Source organism: Barbus barbus (assembly GCF_936440315.1).
Source record: "Barbus barbus genome assembly, chromosome: 29".
NCBI classification, from domain to species: Eukaryota; Metazoa; Chordata; class Actinopteri; order Cypriniformes; family Cyprinidae; genus Barbus; species Barbus barbus.
Genome location: NC_136757.1, coordinates 5,993,559 through 6,010,995, shown reverse-complemented (window position 1 = coordinate 6,010,995; position 17,437 = coordinate 5,993,559). Strand labels below are relative to the sequence as shown.

The 17,437-nt window shown below is 41.8% G+C and overlaps 2 protein-coding genes across 2 annotated transcripts in view; one reads left to right on the top strand and one right to left on the bottom strand.

The window, feature by feature from the left end:
* LOC306849172 (uncharacterized protein) overlaps positions 1-17,437 on the top strand; it is a 419,330-nt gene that overhangs the window by 272,523 nt on the left and 129,370 nt on the right. The gene's annotated exons all lie outside the window — the stretch shown is intronic.
* Positions 1-17,437, bottom strand: part of LOC306849168 (long-chain-fatty-acid--CoA ligase 6-like) — a 37,732-nt gene that overhangs the window by 8,624 nt on the left and 11,671 nt on the right. The window contains exons 2-11 of the mRNA XM_079384024.1: positions 7,056-7,303; positions 5,961-6,075; positions 5,187-5,251; positions 4,981-5,082; positions 3,751-3,850; positions 3,467-3,645; positions 2,881-2,913; positions 2,162-2,213; positions 1,882-1,955; positions 1,391-1,468 (exon numbers count right to left, since the gene is read on the bottom strand). Coding sequence (XP_079240150.1) covers positions 1,391-1,468; positions 1,882-1,955; positions 2,162-2,213; positions 2,881-2,913; positions 3,467-3,645; positions 3,751-3,850; positions 4,981-5,082; positions 5,187-5,251; positions 5,961-6,075; positions 7,056-7,301 — 1,044 coding nt within the window. The 5' untranslated portion in view covers positions 7,302-7,303. The remainder of the gene's footprint in view (positions 1-1,390; positions 1,469-1,881; positions 1,956-2,161; positions 2,214-2,880; positions 2,914-3,466; positions 3,646-3,750; positions 3,851-4,980; positions 5,083-5,186; positions 5,252-5,960; positions 6,076-7,055; positions 7,304-17,437) is intronic.

Genomic DNA, 17,437 nt, shown 5'->3' with positions numbered 1-17,437 from the left:
GCTCACTCTATATCTTCTCTTTTTCGGACCATTCTCTGTAAACCCTAGAGATGGTTGTGCGTGAAAATCCCGGTAGATCAGCAGTTTTTGAAATACTCAGTCCAACCCGTCTGGTACCAACAACCATTCCATGTTCAAAGTCACTTAAATCCCCTTTCTTCCCCATTCTGATGCTTGGTTTGAATTTCAGCTAGTCATCTTCACCACATCTAGATGCCTAAATGCATTGAGTTGCTGTCATGTGATTGGCTGATTAGCAGTTTGTGTTACCAAGAAATTGAACAGGTGTACCTAATAAAGTGGCCGGGGTGTGTGTGTGTGTGTGTGTGTGTGTGTATATATACATACACACACACACACAAACACACTTGTCAACATTTGAAGTGGATCAAAACCTTTCAAAGTTGTCCTAAAACAAAACTGTGTTGTTGTCTTAGGACAACTTTGATTAACTTTGATCCACTTCAAATAATCTTCCCACCCCTATCCGGAACGCCGGATCCCTGGCAATCTTCAAGCAACAACTGAAAACTCATCTCTTTCGATACTACTTGACTTCATCCTAAACTTCTCTTTATTTATTCCTTCCCTTGCTTGCTTGTACTTATTTGAACAATGCCTGAGACTTGGTGTTACGAGCACTTCGTCTGTCTGATTGCCTCTTCAAGATGAATCGCTTTGTTTTCCCCAATTGTAAGTCGCTTTGGATAAAAGCATGTCAAATGTAAATGTAGTAATAATTGGTTACCAAAAAATGACTAATAATTGAGCAGCAAATCAGCATATTAGAATGATTTCTGAAGGATCATGTGACACTGAAGACTGGAGTAATGATGCTGAAAATTCAGATTTACATCACAAGAATAAATTACATTTTCAAATACATTCAAATTGTAATAATATTTTACAATATTAGTGTTTTTATGTATTTTGCGTCAAATAAATGTAGCTTTAGGAAGCATAAGAGACTTCTCTCAAAAACATAAAAAAAATCTTAATTATTCCAAACCTTTGACAGCAATGTAAATATACTATTATTCAAGTTCATTCATGCTAAATTAATGTAGTTTTATACATTTTAAGATATTTATGTAGACATTTACATTCATAAGGATTAATATATACAGTACAACCTACTTGATTTTATTTACACATAACTTTTTAACAAATGTAATTTACTTTACTGCACACCATCAGAACATAAAAAAAATAAATAACAAATCATATTTCATCAAAACCTACTTTCACTATGGCTTTTCACATGAAATCAAGGGAAATCTTTTCAAATGAAATAATAATATTATGTTAATAATTATATTAATAATGGTAATTAATGATAATACATGAGTCAGAATGAGTTAGACTAGAGTATCATAATAGGTGGGGTTACCTGGATCATACGCTCAAACATGTGAGCGAGTGGCAGATAGGAGATGGACACATCCTCCTGACGAATCACAAAGTAGCCCTGGCATGTGTGAATATCAAATATGACATAAATAGTTTAAAATATAACATTAATATTTGAAAATGACTAATAAATGCTATAGTTAGACAAGTTGATAAAGGTTTAGAATTTCACTCCCAAGCAAAATATCAGTAGCAGTTCCATTAAGGAGCATTTTTGAGAAAACAGCATGAAGCCATTTTAACACACAACCTGAAGATAAAAGGAACAAAGAGCCTCATAAACAGGACTTGAAAGAGAAAGAGGTCTCATGGGAAACACAAGGTCTTTATTAAAAAAAGAAACAGAAGGAAGAGGAACAGGACAGAAGATAAGATGAAAGCTATGGAGAGATTAATTTTAGGAAGGGAAATGTCACAAGCTGAAGGAGGATAAGAAAGTAAAGAAAGCAGACATACAGGAAGTGAACTGACCTCAAGGATCTTGATGACGGAGGAGGTGTTGGAGGCGATGTTGCCGTGAGTGATCATGGCTCCTTTAGGCTTTCCTACATGAAACACATCACATCCCCTGAATCAAATCTAAACCCTAATATTTTAGACATCATGGTCACGTAAGGGTATCAAAGGGTTTTAATTTCACAGGTCACTGTAACACAATAGACTAAATACAGTATAATGTGGTTATATATTACAACAGATCAAAAAATGAACCATAATCCATCCAGGGTTTATAGTGTCTGCTGGTTGGTACCTGTGGTCCCACTGGTGAAACACACCACAGCCAGATCCTGAGGTTTAGGAGGCTAAAGCCAATACAAAAACAGACAAACAAACAAACATTAAACAAATTAAAATATATCAAACTCAACATTTAAACAGTCTAGTTCAGTGTTCACAGTAAGCCGGGCCTGCATCATGCTATCATGTTCATCTGATATCCTCCACCTCCCCCAGCACCACCTGTCTAGATGTGCTACAAGGGATTTTATGTACATCTATTTGTGCAGCAGCAGCATAAATCTTGTGACTCGTTCACTCAGAATGCCAGTGCACTGCTTCCCTATTGTTTTTTTTTTTTGGGGGGGGGGGGGGGGGGGGGGGGTATGTAAACATGCGCTAGACGGATGTGTTTGACAGTTATATGCTTGCAAATTGCGTCTTTTTAAGTGTTTCAGCGGTCTAAAAGCTTTAAAAAAATAACAAATAAAATAATGCATCGCTCAACCTTACTTTTTTCATACCACTGCCCTATGTCTCGCAATTTTTAATGCAAAAACACATTCTGCGTGAATTGTCTATAAAATACTCACAGCAGCATGTTTGCATACTAGATATCATATCTCCATACTCAATAATAACAGCAGCAGAGCCCATCAGAGCAGATCGAGTCAGCCAAGAATAAATACAGTAAGACTGGCATATCCATTAAAATTACTTTGAAAGAGGAAAAAAGAAACAAGGAGCTCTTACCACAGGTGGCTTTAAATGTTCTCTTCCTAGATCCTGCAATGCATTTAAATACAGATGTTTTAACTACATTGTGAAAGGTAAAGTTATAAATAAGACATTATTAGAGTACTTGTTACAAGCAAATACTATTTCAGTATTTCTACTTCAAAACTGACTTTAATTCAATGTGTTACTGGTGTTTTTTGTTTTGTTTTGTTTTGTAATTGTTTGCGAACTTTACTCACAATTTCTGAGTGAAAATAGTTTCAAAGTAAATCCTACACCATTTTTTTCCCAGTGTGATCATGTTTTTATGACCAGTAAATAGAGACTCTAAAGGCAATACATTATGAAAAACAGGATCACATCTCAAAGCTCAAGTCATAAAAACGGCTTCCATGTTTACCGTCCAGTAACTACTGAGTATTCAGTACACAGACATTACTCAATCACACTCATTTATTTATTAAGATCATTTGCATTTTGTAGAGGTCAAAGAGAGAATGCAAAGGAGTCATTAAAAGGATAAATAGCTATACAAAAATGTAGAAAATGACAACAACTGCTCAGTTATTGTAACTAGCTATTTTGTGACAATATTCCTGACCATAATCTGCGAGAGCTGTAGTATCTCCACACCACACTTCCTTCCTCTCTCCAGCAGGGCGGCGCTAAAGGGGTTAAAGAGCACCAAACAGGAGAGGGTTGGAGTCACTCCCTTCTCTTTATTCTTCAACAGAGATTCTGCCTTATCCTCCTTATCACAGATCACCATAGAGATCTCCGCTGGAGAGAGATCCGAGACAGCGCTTTTTGAGATTCATCTCTCTAAGATTAAAATGTAAATATAGCATCACAGCTTCGTTTTAAGGCTTTATTATTATTACTCACCCAGGTTTAGGATGTGAACCATGGCCTCTAATCCAAGTGTATCGTACAGGGGCACCAGAGCTATAGAGAACGTGTAACAGGCCAGCTCTGCAATGACCCACTACAGCCAGCAGGGGAAGACAAACAAAACGGCTACATATGAGAAACATCCAGTTGTAATAAACCTGGAGAAATCTGTATTCATCTCAATGGAAGTTGCTCAGCTGGTTAGTGTTGGAAATGTGACTTAGCTCACAGGCATTCAGTGATTAAACTGATTTGTGAAAATATGCTTATTATATTAAACTGCTTCCATTTAGATTTTTTTATTTGATGAAATACTCAATTTTATTACAAATTGCATTACCAAAATGTGATGATAAAGATGATAAAATTATGCAGCATGATTTTTGGAATTGCTTTAAGAAAAATTGCAAGATCATGTTACCAATTGTATTTTTTTTTTTTCTTCTCTGGTGATTTTAATAGCAAACACTACACTTGAGTTTAAAATTTAAAATAGAAACTAAAGATTTTTGTAACACTTTACCTTTCTTAGCAACATTAGATAACGTGAACTAAGAATGAAAAAAATTACAGCATTTATTAATATTAGTTAATGATAATTTCAACATTATTACAATCAATTGTTGTACCTATTAATATTTTTAAATGACCTGAGCTGAAATGAACAAACAATGAACAGTTGTATATATATTTTTAACAAACATTAACAAAGATTAACTAATTAATTGTTAAAAATGTATTATTAATGTAAAAAATGAGGCTTAGGGTAATAGGACCGTATGGTGAAATGTTCTCAAGATACTGAATTTTCAAAGGTATCAACAAAAATATTTTCTCATAGGAGTAGAAATATTACACTCCAATAAAATATATGTTAAAGACTAATATAGTCTGACGTTGGAGAGTTTTCTTCTGACCTTTTGTACAAAGAAGCATGATCAATGTCACACATTTGGGATCTACAGAAACCTTAAGTATTTCTCAGTCATTTAATGTCATGTTTTTTCTATGATTAAATGACTCAAAAGATCCCAGATTTTCAATCTAGATAAGACACAAGTCTTACATCAGCAGTTACATACATATGTTTCTATGCAGAAATAATGGTGAGTTTGATTAAGATTATAAAAACAAACTTTGAACATAATTCTTTAAAATACCATGCACTGAAGAACTGTTCACAAAGAGACCAAGAAACCAGATATTAATCTGTGTATGATATACCTCTGGTCTGTTTTGGGCAAAGATGCCCACATACTGCTGTGTGTTTGGTTTGCAACCCTTCACCAGCAAACCTGATCCCAACACCTGTGCCCTTTCTGCGACCTGTAACAATCACATTGCCATTAAAATCACTCAGAGGGCTTGTGCTAGATTATTACATGATTATTATACAGTAATAAATGCATTATAACATGCATTGCACACACCTCAGTGTAAGAGATCCACTGATAGGGCTCTCCGGGTTTCCTGAAGCCAAGACAAGGACCGCTGCCTGCACAAAACATATAATGCTTTTTAATTAATTGATTCTGATTGGTCAGCTGTGAAATACTGTGGTCAAATACATATTTTATAATGATTACTAGCTACTGCAGTGAATAACTGACTGATCCACTGTTATACGTGCTTCACATCATCTTGTCTAAGCTTGTTTATTAATGACTTTCTATTGTCTTGGAGCTGAATAAGGACACTTTTGTCTTTTTAAAGCTTCTGGGCAGCAAATTTGCCTCATATTTGATGAAGTTTGCATCATTGATTTTGTCATTTTCCTGTTTATTACAATGAAGCTGCTTTGACATTCATACTGTAAAAAGTGCTATATAAATAAAGATGACTTAATGACCAGCTGATTGTAAATGACCTCTTTCTTATAATATCTCTGCTGTTCTAAAATGATCCATCTTTATTTTTGTCTCATCACAAAATGCTTTCTAAGTTCCACGGATCTAAGCACAAAAAAAATACTTCAAACTCAAGCAATCGACCAAGAAACTATTGTACAATCCATTCACTGAAGGAAGCTGCATGTGATAAAAGCATTATCGATCTGAGAAAGCCTTGCAGAGCACTGCGGTAAATGGTAGGAAAGAAAAACTGAGGAGCCATTGATGCTCAATGGATGAAATAGTCACTCAAAACTTTTTAATGTATATTTACACAAACTGTTTTCAAAGCTTTCAGAGAGAAATCACACAGACCTGCTATCCGCAGTCCTCTCTGGAACATGTCGTACACTGTCTTTGTGTCCTCATAGTAAAACTCCAGCAGATTGTCATCCGTCAGTAAAGCTGAGCGTCTACAGTTCTGATCTCCCTGTAAATAAGTATGTGTAATATCTATAAATGATGTGTTATATGAGCAAGAATGATTGATATTGGTACATATTTATACTTTCATGTATTTATCCATTAAAAAGACAGTTCATCCAATAATTATTATTACTTATGCCTAAAGAATCAGATTGATATTAAAACTGTAAACAATGCAAACAAACAAAGATTATTGGAGTATGTTTTACAAGAAAATTTTTTTTTTTTCTCTTTTTTGCATATCCAAACAACTTAAATGTGCTAAAATGTGCAGTAAGCAACTCAAACACAAAGTGTGATACTGTATCCCACAATGCAATGCACTCAAATCGACCTTCCATTGTTAATGCGATGAATAAATCAAGCAATATTAAATGTATTTACAAGCACATTTAAAACTGGAATATAATTTAATTTCATTCACATATGTTTCATAAACACATAATCCTTTCTGGATTACAATCCGCCATCAAAATGATACATTTAATTATTAGCTGCTGTGAGAAAAGGCTATAAATGATCCGCCACCTGCAGGATCTGCACATGCGATAGCCTAGTAGCCGGGACAGCTTCTTTATGTTTACAGACGTGACGTAATGATGCAGTGACATGCTCGAATTTCCTGCAAAAACCTATACCCGTACCTCTTAAATTAGAAAACATTATTATAAGCTAACATGATAATGTGACCTAATAAGAATTAAAACTCTTTACCGAGCGGGCATTAGGACTCTTGACTTTATCGTGTGGTTATTTTATTTGGGGAAAAACAGTAGAGGGGGGGGGGGGGGGGGGGGGGGTTGTGTTTTACCCCACTCTACCATATGTGAACTAATGTTTCCTAAATATCTGCAAACATGGTATTTCACGCTTTTGTAGAGTCAAAAAAAATTACACACAGCACCTTTAGATTTTTTTTTTCACCTAATATTTATATTTTATTGGATAGATATTAGTTTTAGTTAGCAGTAACAACAAAGTTACCTGCACAGGTATGGACTGGGCCTGTAGGTCACATGGAGGCTGGATTGGTCGAGGTCTGGTCACCAGCCAGTAGGTTGTGAGAGAGGCTAGCGCTCCTAAGCCTATGATAGAGGATGGAGAGAGGGAGAGAGAGGACAGAGAGAAGGACGAGGGCAGAGATGGAAGGAGCGTCTTCACATTGTCCATTTCAGACTTGCCATCTCCTCCAGTGAAACGCAGGGAACGTAACCAATCCTGAAACTGCATAGCTGTTAGAAACACACAGATGCACTGCCATCAGCATCATCATAAGTGTCCAATACTTCAGTCTCCCACATCTCTCTAAATTATATGAAAAAGGATAAAGGGCCAATGGATGTGAGCTGTAACGCATCCACAGCAGCAAAATACATATTTAAATCCAAAAGCAGCCCAACCTAAAAGCCTGCTTTGAGAACACTTAATCCGAGAAATCTGTTGTTCACCAATATTATATATATATATATATATATATATATATATATATATATAGAGAGAGAGAGAGAGAGAGCGAGAGAGAGAGAGAGAGAGAGAGAGACGTTTAAAATTCTTTACTCAATCAAAAATTACATTACACACTCAGCATTAATACAATAAATGTTCAAAAGTATTCACCAAACAAATGATAAAGAGTTTTCTTCAAAAAACACAAACAAACCGCTATTTACACACCATTTGATCATAAATTCACCCATATTTCCAGTAGTTTTAAAAAATATATATTCTGCCCTTATTCTTGATTCAACAAGTGCTGTAAACAGAGTCAAAACTTTAACAATTCTTCCTTCCAGAGCAAGTCTGCAAGTCTTCCACATAGCTAATTTTGCTTGCCCAAGTATAAAATTAGCAACAGTACAGCGATCCTTGTTCACTTTAGAATACCTACAGCCATAAATAAAAAGTACTTTGTTAAACTCAAAACCCAGCCCATCAATAATTCTTTCCAGCAATGCCAAAAGTGGCACTAACCTTGGACATTCAATAAAAACATGAAAGACAGTTTCATGACTATTACAGGCATGACACAAGGGCAAAACATTCAAGTTGAGTTTGGATACAAAAGCATTAGTGGCTATCACACAATGTAATATTCTCCATTGCAAATCACCTGAACGTTTTGGAAGAGGACTTTTATAAAAGAGCCTCCAAGAAGGAGAAATATCGTCTGCAACTGAGTTTTTCTCTCCATTTTGTATCAATTCTGTCATGAAGATCCTTAAAATACGCAGTTTTTACACAGGCCTGATACATGTCTTTTTTCCCCACAGAATGGAACAGTAGCCCTTTTAATCTCTCAAAATTTAGCAGTTTTCCAACCTGCCTGGTTTCAGGACAAACTCCAGGGCACACACCTAAATCAGGAAAATCAAGATGTGTAGGCCCACCCTCTAGAGAAAGCTCTACAAACTGCAAAAGAGGAAACGGAAGAGCAGCTTTCAACCCTGAAATCAGCCGCTCTACCACCCTCACAGACCTCAAATCCACCTGACTGGCAATATCTTCTGCTGATCTCCACTCTTTTGAGTCTACATTAATCAAGTGCCCCACTTTAGTAAAGCCTTTCTTCATGCATAACTTAACTATACTATTAGACAAGCAAACATTTCCTAAAAAAGGATTAAAAAACAGTGGTTCATTCAAGCCATAATGATCATTTTCAGACCTATCCAACCTAAACACTTCCCAAGATTTCAAAACCGATGCATAAAAATTTGAACCAAATGTAACATTTTCAATAAACGGTGACATCAAAAACAGTTGCTTATCAAGATCACTACCACAGAAGGATCTTAGTAAAGTTAGTCCAAACGACACCCAAGGGATAAAATCTCTAGAAAAAAGCAGCCTTTGGGCAGATTTTAGTCTCATGGCTCTGATTTTAGCTGATAATTCAATCAGTCCTTGACCTCCTTCATTTACTGGCAAATATAGGATTCCTGAAGGAAGCCAGTGGAAACCATCCCCAAAAAAATCCACAAAGTCCTTCTGTAGTTTTTGTAGTAGTTCTTTCGGGGGGTCGATAACAGTCAAGCGATGCCACAGCATAGATGCTGCTAGATTGTTAACAACAAGAACCCTTCCTCTGTATGACAATTGTGGGAGAATCCATCTCCATTTCTGTAAACGACCAGCCACCCTTTCATAAACGCCTTCCCAGTTTTTCTGCATGTATTGCTCTGTTCCAAGAAAGACCCCCAGCACTTTAAACCCCTCTGAACTCCAGGGGCAGCGCTGAGGAAGTTTAGGAACAGGCCTACCTTCTTCCTCCCATTGGCCTAATAACAACGATGCACTTTTTTCCCAGTTGACTCGAGCTGAGGAGGCTTTTTGATACATGTCAAGAGCCACTTCCAGCTTGCGCACATCTTCATTGGATCTTATTATGACAGTGACATCGTCAGCATAAGCACTGAGTTTAACGGATACCATCTCTGATATAAAAACGCCCGCCGTTGAAACTCCACAAAGTTAACGCCTCAGAACAGTTAGCAACGGTTCAATGGCTATGGCATATAAAATACCTGACATACTGCATCCCTGCCGTATGCCTCTGCTAACTGAAAAAGGTCTTGTAAGTGAACCACTTATTTTTAAGAAACTATAAATATCAGTATACAATAATTTAACATAAGAACTAAAAACAGAACCAAAACCAAAAGCTTCAAAACATTTAAAAAGAAACTCATGATCCACACGATCAAAAGCTTTCTCCTGATCTAAAGATAAAAAACCCACATTAACATTATTGTCTCTGGCAAATGAGATCAAATCACGAAGCAGAAACAAATTATCAAATATTGTGCGTTTTGGAATACAAAATGACTGGTCTGGGTGAATTATTGTCGATATATGGAGTTTTAATCTATTAGTTAATGCTTTTGACAGAATCTTATAATCCACTCCAAGCAAAGACACTGGTCGCCAGTTTCTTATATCCGCAAGATCACCCTTCTTGGGTAACAACGTGATAAGTGCTCTTCGTAGACTCAGCGGTAAGGTACCTCTTTCAAAGCACTCTAAGAAAACTGAGAACAAGTCTTCTCCAATCACTGACCAAAACTGTTTATAAAATTCTGCCGTTAAGCCATCCAATCCCGGAGCCTTTCCAGCAGACATGTCTGTAATAGCAGCAGTCAATTCACTTAAGTGCAAAGTCTGATCCAGCTTGGCCTTATCACTTTCCATCAGATGAGGTAAATCCTGTAGAAGTGTTTCTGCTATTTCTCCATCACATGGCTCTGCTTTGTACAGGTTTTCATAAAAAAGCAGTGCTTGAGCAATTATTTCATGTTCATCAGTTGTTTCACCTCCTTCAGGAAGTTTCAGACGACTTAAAGTCTTTCTATCAACAACCTTCTTCTCCAAATTGAAAAAAAAAAGATGTTGGGGCATCCATGCAATTAAAGGATGTAAACCTTGCCCGAACCAGAGTCTCTTTTGCTTTCTCTTCCAGAAGATTGTGGAGAAGAATTTTCCTAGTTTCCAACACTTCAACAGTACTTCCATCATATTGTTCAATGTTCAGCTGCAAAATGTCCTGTTCAAGTTGTCTCATTTCGCTTCCAAGAGTATTCTTATTATGTTCAGTATACTTCTGGCAAAACATCTTAACTTGAACTTTACTAATATCCCACCACTGACTCAGGGATTTATACTGAGACTTACTCTCTCTCCACATCTCCCAGAAAAGTGCACAAAGTTATAATCCTGCAAAAGCTTATTGCTAAAGCGCCAGTAGGGGCATTTAAATGTACTCTGTGCAGAAGTGATATTGGCAGACACATAATGATGGTCTGAGAAAGGAGTAGGAATAATAGAACTATAAAGAAACTTTTCACAAAAACTTCTTTGAACATAAATTCTGTCAAGTCTTGCTGCAGACACCCTATTTGAATTTACTTTTGTCCACGTATATTGTTTTACATCAGGAAAAGCTTCTCTCCAAACATCCACAAGATCATGATAAATTATCAATTTTCTAAAAACTTCTGCTGACGGCCTATGAGGTTCTTCATGATTTCTGTCCACTGTGTGATCTAAAGTGCAGTTAAAATCTCCAGCCAAAACAATAATTCTCCCCTGTGGGACACTGCTAAATGCTGTATGAAGTTTCCCAAAAAAAAGTATACGTTCAGTCCCAATATTGGGAGCATATACATTGAAAAGTGAAAAATCGAGCCCATGTAACGCAACATCTACTCTCTGCATTCTACCTGGTAGAACATCAAAAACGCTCACATTTTGTTCCTTAAACTCAGCTCCAAGAAGAATAGCCACTCCTGCACTGTTACTTGAACCATGACTCAGAACAACCTGTCCATTCCATCCACTCTGCCACTGGATTTGATTATTAACATCCGTGTGAGTTTCTTGTAGAAAAACAACACTACTCTTTTTCATAAAAATATAATCAAAAAGACTAGTCCTTTTCAAAGCCTCACGACACCCATTTATATTTAAAGAGCTAAATTTCAAAGGTGCCATGAAAAAGAGTAAAAGATAACCACACAAATAACAAACTCCACAAGGGTTATTTGACAACCAAAACATACTCATTTTTTACTTTGCAATTTCAAAGAACTTCTAACGTTGCTAAGAAGTTTCTTGAGACGGTACCGTTTTGGTTTATCAAGCTCATCAAAAGAAGCCTTCTTCATAGCCACGGCGCCGGACAATAAAAACAATTTTACATCAGGGAAATACGAATCAATTCTCGGTTTACGTAGTCCTTTTGTAGTATCTAAAAAGTGATTAATCTGCTGAAGTGAATAAAGTTTGATCTTACCTCCAGAGATGAGCTCCGAATCCTCCCTGTAATTACTCATTAAATCCGTATCATCATGTTCATTCTCAGAGTCATCCATTAAATCCAACGAGGCTTGAGATGAAATGTCATCTTTACCCTGTTTAAACAATTCTTCAGTAGTAATATCACTCTCCATTTTATCAGGCTGCGCCTGTCCTCCATCGCAAATCAAATCAGTTTCGGGCATTGGCTGCAAACCCACCTGTCCCGAGCTCGTCTCCGGCTGCGTTTCGGTGGGAGCATGACTCGGGCCGGCTTCCTCCTCAGCGGCCTCCGCCAGGCCGTCTCCAGAGGCCTCCAGCACCCCAGTCCCCTCGGGCAGAACACCGGGCGCAGAGATCACTCCGTCCCGCTGCGGTTCTGCCGCCACAGCGGTCGCAGCATCATCCGCGCCGGCCGCCCTCTCACTGTTCTCCGCACCGACAGCCGGTACCAGAGCCGGAGCTGGTTTATCTCGCCTCGGGCAAGTTTGTCTGACATGTCCAAACTCACCGCACACAAAGCACTTCATTGACTCTGAACTTATAAAAACAGTGTAATCCTTTCCCTCAATACTCAACTTCGCTGACAAATTTAATGGATCACTCTGAGAATTCAGAATCATTAAAGCCTGACGCCGAAACGACGTTACGTGTCTAATCTCCGGACTTTTACATCCAAGAGTAATCATTTTAATTGGACTTACTATTTTTCCATACCTCTGGAGTATTTGCTCTAGTTGTTCATTTTTTACAAACGGCGGTATGTTTGATAAAATGACTTTCTTGGCTGGGCTTGACAAAGGCAGAACAGGCACAAAGATATCTTTGATTATCAACCCTGTTTCAATTAATTCGTTCACCATGCGGCTTTCACTGAGAAAAAACACAATGGCTTTGTTCATACGGGAGGCAGATTTAATATTTGCGCCACCGATCACCGCACTCACAGCTATCAGACAATCCTCCACTGACACCGCGGCCTCAGGCATACACTTACAACCATGTTTAATGGTTAACTGTGAGAGATCCGCCATCTCTGACCCCAAAATCTCCCTTCCTGACCGAAGTCAGGGGAAAAAACAACCAAAACAAAAAACTAACCTAAACCTAATAACTATAAATAAGTGAAAAGAAAATAAATAAAGAAATCTCACTCAACCAAGGAGACACTTTCACTCCCAACAAACGGCTCCTTCCACACTCACTCCGCACATGTGCACAGAGAGAGAGAGAGAGAGAGAGAGAGCGAGAACACAAAATAAGATATTTAGAAATGTTGGTAACCAAACGGTTTTAGTGACTATTGACATTCATTTTAAAAAAGGCATCTATAGTGGCAGAGAAATGACATATTTCGCCTTTAACCATAGACAAAGAACATAACTACACTCCCTGTCATTCTATTTATTGATGTCAAATATGGCAATTTTCACAAACTGGCCTTTTTAATAGCAGCTCGCCAATAACCCTTATTAAAGCTGTTAGAAATGTGCCATTTGTTCCACTATAACGGCAAACATAATAAATGGCTGTTAACCACATTCTACAATTTTTTTTATTTTTTAAACGGTAAGATGAGGGAAGATGCCCCACTTCCTGTAAGAATAATGTGCATTTACTCTCAAATTGTAACATATTTAGATATAAGTTTTGCATATGCTGGATGATGATGAATCAGCCAATGTGTTTTTATATGGTGGCCGAAAGAGCTCAACGTGCTGCAACTTAAAACACATGCAAATTATGAACACGTGTGCTGCAAATACTCGCATGCTCTGCAAATACTCACAGCACAACCAGAAATGTGCTGCAAAAATAGAAACGCGCTGACACAAACAAACAAACAGGCTGCAAGTGGTACAGACCACAAAGCCGTGCACAGCAGCCGGTACAGCAGCCGTGGCGACGGGACGTGACGTCTCCGTTCCCTTCTTCAGGGAACGAGGGTTACATACGTAACCGAGACGTTCCCTATCAGACGGTCACTCCGAGTCACATCGGTGACCAACGAATTGGGATCCCTACCAAAGGGCCACGGATACTGCCCCTTCCAGTGTCCTGTGGAAGCCTCCTGAGCCCCTATTTTTTGGCGCAGGTCAGGGCTAGCACAGAAGACCAGCTACTGTTGCCATGGCACTACCCACTCAGTAAGACTGGATAACACTGGGAAAAAACGTACTCGTTCCAGTTGGAACCGGACGCTACGGAAGCTCGCCCTTCCCGAAGGAGGTTCGGAGCAATTACGCATATGATCAACCTTTAGGCGCATATGGAAAATTAGAGGAAATTGTACCTCATGGAAATTGGCAGAAGACCTGCCGGGGAAACACGGGCTCTCAGGCTATACCGTGGACTATACACATATGGGATCCAGCTAGGCCTTTCATATGGAACCCAGCCCTCTACCGGTTCTCAGGATTCAACGAGTGATTCTCTGGAGCAGTTTTAGCAAGCCGACCCGAAAACAGAGCCTCTCAGTGCTTCTACCCGTTTGAGGTGAGAACATAGGAGAAAACCGGTTCCACACGAAGGCTATAGAACCTAGCGAACGTGTTAGGGGTCGCCCAGCCCACAGCTCTACAAATATCTGCCAGGGAGGCACCACGAGCCAACGCCCAGGAGGATGCGACAGCTCTAGTAGAGTGAGCTCTCAACCTGAATGGGCAGGGCACACCCTGTACCTGATAAGCCAGGGTGATGGCGTCCACTATCCAGTGGGCCATCCTCTGCTTGGAGACGGCCTTCCCCTTCTGCCGGCCTCCGTGACAGACAAAGAGCTGGTATGAGGTCCTGAAGCTTTGTGTCCTGTCAACGTAGCATCTCAATGCTCGGACGGGACAAAGCAAAGCAAAGGCTGGGTCTGCCTCCTCCGAGGGCAGCGCTTGCAGGCTCACCACCTGGTCCCTGAAGGGAGTAGTGGGAAGCTTGGGCACATAGCCAGGCCGGGGCCTCAGGATTACCTGGGAGTCAGCCGGCCCAAACTCTAGGCACGAATCCTCGACCAAAAATGCGTGCAGGTCCCCTACCCTCTTGATGGAGGCCAATGCAAGCAGGAGCAGAGTCTTCATTGAAAGAAATTGCTGCTCAACTGACTGCAAAGGCTCAAATGTATTGCTTCGAGCACTAGAGACAGGTCCCAAGAGGGTATAGAGGGGGGCCGTGGAGGATTTAACCTTCTTGCCCCCCTAAGGAACCTGATGACCAAGTCATGTTTACCCACCGACTTGCCTTCCACGGGGTCGTGGTTGGCAGCAATCGCAGCCACATAGACTTTAAGGGTGGAGGGAGACAGCCTTCGCTCCAACCCTTGCTGCAAAAAGGAAAGCACGACTCTGATCGGGCACTTCCGGGGGTCTTCTCGGTGAGAACAACACCACTCGACGAACAGGTTCCATTTCAAGGCGTAGGCCTGTCTTGTGGACGGCGCTCTAGCCGAAGTGATGGTGTCAACTACCCCTTGGGGTAGGTCACCTAGAACCTCCGCGTCCCGTCCAGGGACCAGACATGTAGATTCCAGAGGTCTGGACGCGGGTGCCATAAGGTGCACTGTCTCTGAGTCAGTAGATCCTTCCTCAGAGGAATCTGCCAAGGAGGGGCTGTCACGAGGAGCATCAGTTCTGGGAACCAAGTCCGAGTGGGCCAGTACGGCGCCAGGAGCAGGACCTGCTCCTCGTCCTCCCTGATCTTGCATAGTGTCTGTGCGAGAAGGCTCAATGGGGGAAACGCATACTTGCGAAGGCCCCGCGGCCAGCTGTGTGCCAGTGCATCTGTGCCGAGTGTTCCCTCAGTCAGGGAGTAAAACAACTGGCAATGAGAGGTTTCTAGAGACGCAAACAGGTCTACCTGAGCGGGTCCAAAATGTCTCCAAATCAGCTGGACCGTCTGGGGATGGAGCCTCCACTCTCCGGGGAGCGCAGCTCATGACAGCTCGTCGGCTGCCCGGTTGAGCTAGCCCGGAATATGAATGGCACGAAGCGACCTCAGATGCTTCTGACTCCAGAGGAGGAGGTGACGGGCGAGTTGCGACATGCGACGGGAGCGCAGACCACCTTGTCGGTTGATGTACGCAACGGTCGCAGTGTTGTCCGTGCGGACCAGTACGTATTTGCCTCGTAAGCGCCTTCTGAGACGGATCAAGGCCAGACGTACCGCTAGCAACTCTAGGCAATTGATGTGCCAGTGCAGTTGGGGGCCCGTCTAAACCCCCGACACTGCAAGCCCGTCGAACGTGGCGCCCCAGTGGCACCAGTGGAACCACTGATGTACCCACGGCGGGGCAGCGAGGAGGAACGCAGGGACCGTGCTCGGGCTTCTCTTTGCCGGTACGAAGCAGGGTCAGCGTGTGTGGAACACCAACCTGCGTTTTGGCAGAGGGTGCGTGGGTAGTACGGTTGACCGCACTCCCGAACCGCCCACAGCTGCTCACTGGTGAGAGAGGCGGGAGAGTGTGAATCAAGACTGACTCGTCCACAACTCCCCGTCCCCTCGGGGGACCCAGAGATAGAGGAAACTGCTCTTTTGACGAGTTTTTGGGGAAAAAAGAAACAAAAGATTGGTGTGGTGTGTTCACCATCTCCCGAAGAGCATCCTCCTCCATCTCCGGGTCGCCCGTGTCAGGGACGCTTGCTCTTACGCTTGTCACCAGGTTTGGTGGGGGCCTGGATGGGCGGGGCGGCTGCCCTGCGGCCGGCTACACAGCGCTGCTTTGCTGGAGGCTGCTGCGTTTGCTGCGCGGGAGCGGGGGCGGCGACGAGACGGCGACGAGAAGGCTGAGGCGCTGCCATCGGTGGCCGGGTGGAGGCAGCAGCTGCACGCCGGGGCAGGATGTACCTGATGGCCTCAGTCTGCCTCTGTGCAGCGGAGAACTGCTGGGCAAAGCTCTCCACCGCGTCACCGAAAAGGCCGGTCTGGGACACAGGGGCATTCAAGAATCGTGTCTTTTCAGTGTCCCTCTTGTCGGCCAGACACAGCCAGAGATGGCGTTCATGGACCACCACAGAGGCCACGCCGTGACCTTCGTCGCTCGTAGCGCGAGGTCCGTGAGAACTTCTGGGTCATGGCCACTCTCGTGCAGGTCTCTCAGTGCCTTGGCCTGATGAACCTGCAACAACGCCATAGCATGTAGGGCGGAAGCAGCTTCACTACAGGCCGTATACGCACTGCCGGTCAGGGCCGATGAGTGCCTACAGGCTCGGGAGGGGAGCAACTGGTTCCCACGCCAAGTGATAGCGGCATTTGGACACAATTGCATCGCAACCGACCGCTCCACCGGCGGGATACCCGCATACCCCCGCGCTGCCCCACCATCAAGTGTGGTGAGGGAGGACGAGCCACCAGATCGGTTTCGGGCAGTGAAAGGTGCCATCCATGATCTAGTGAGCTCATCATGCACTTCCGGGAAGAAAGGCACCGGGGTGGGGCCCTGAGAACCAGCGCGAGCCACCCCGAGAAACCAATCGTCCAACCTAGAGGGTTCGGGACGCGGTGGAGGATTCCACTCTAGCCCGACCCTTTCGGCGGCCCGGGCAAGCATAGCCACCATCTCTGGATCCGTATCCGGAATCGCTGGCAGCCCA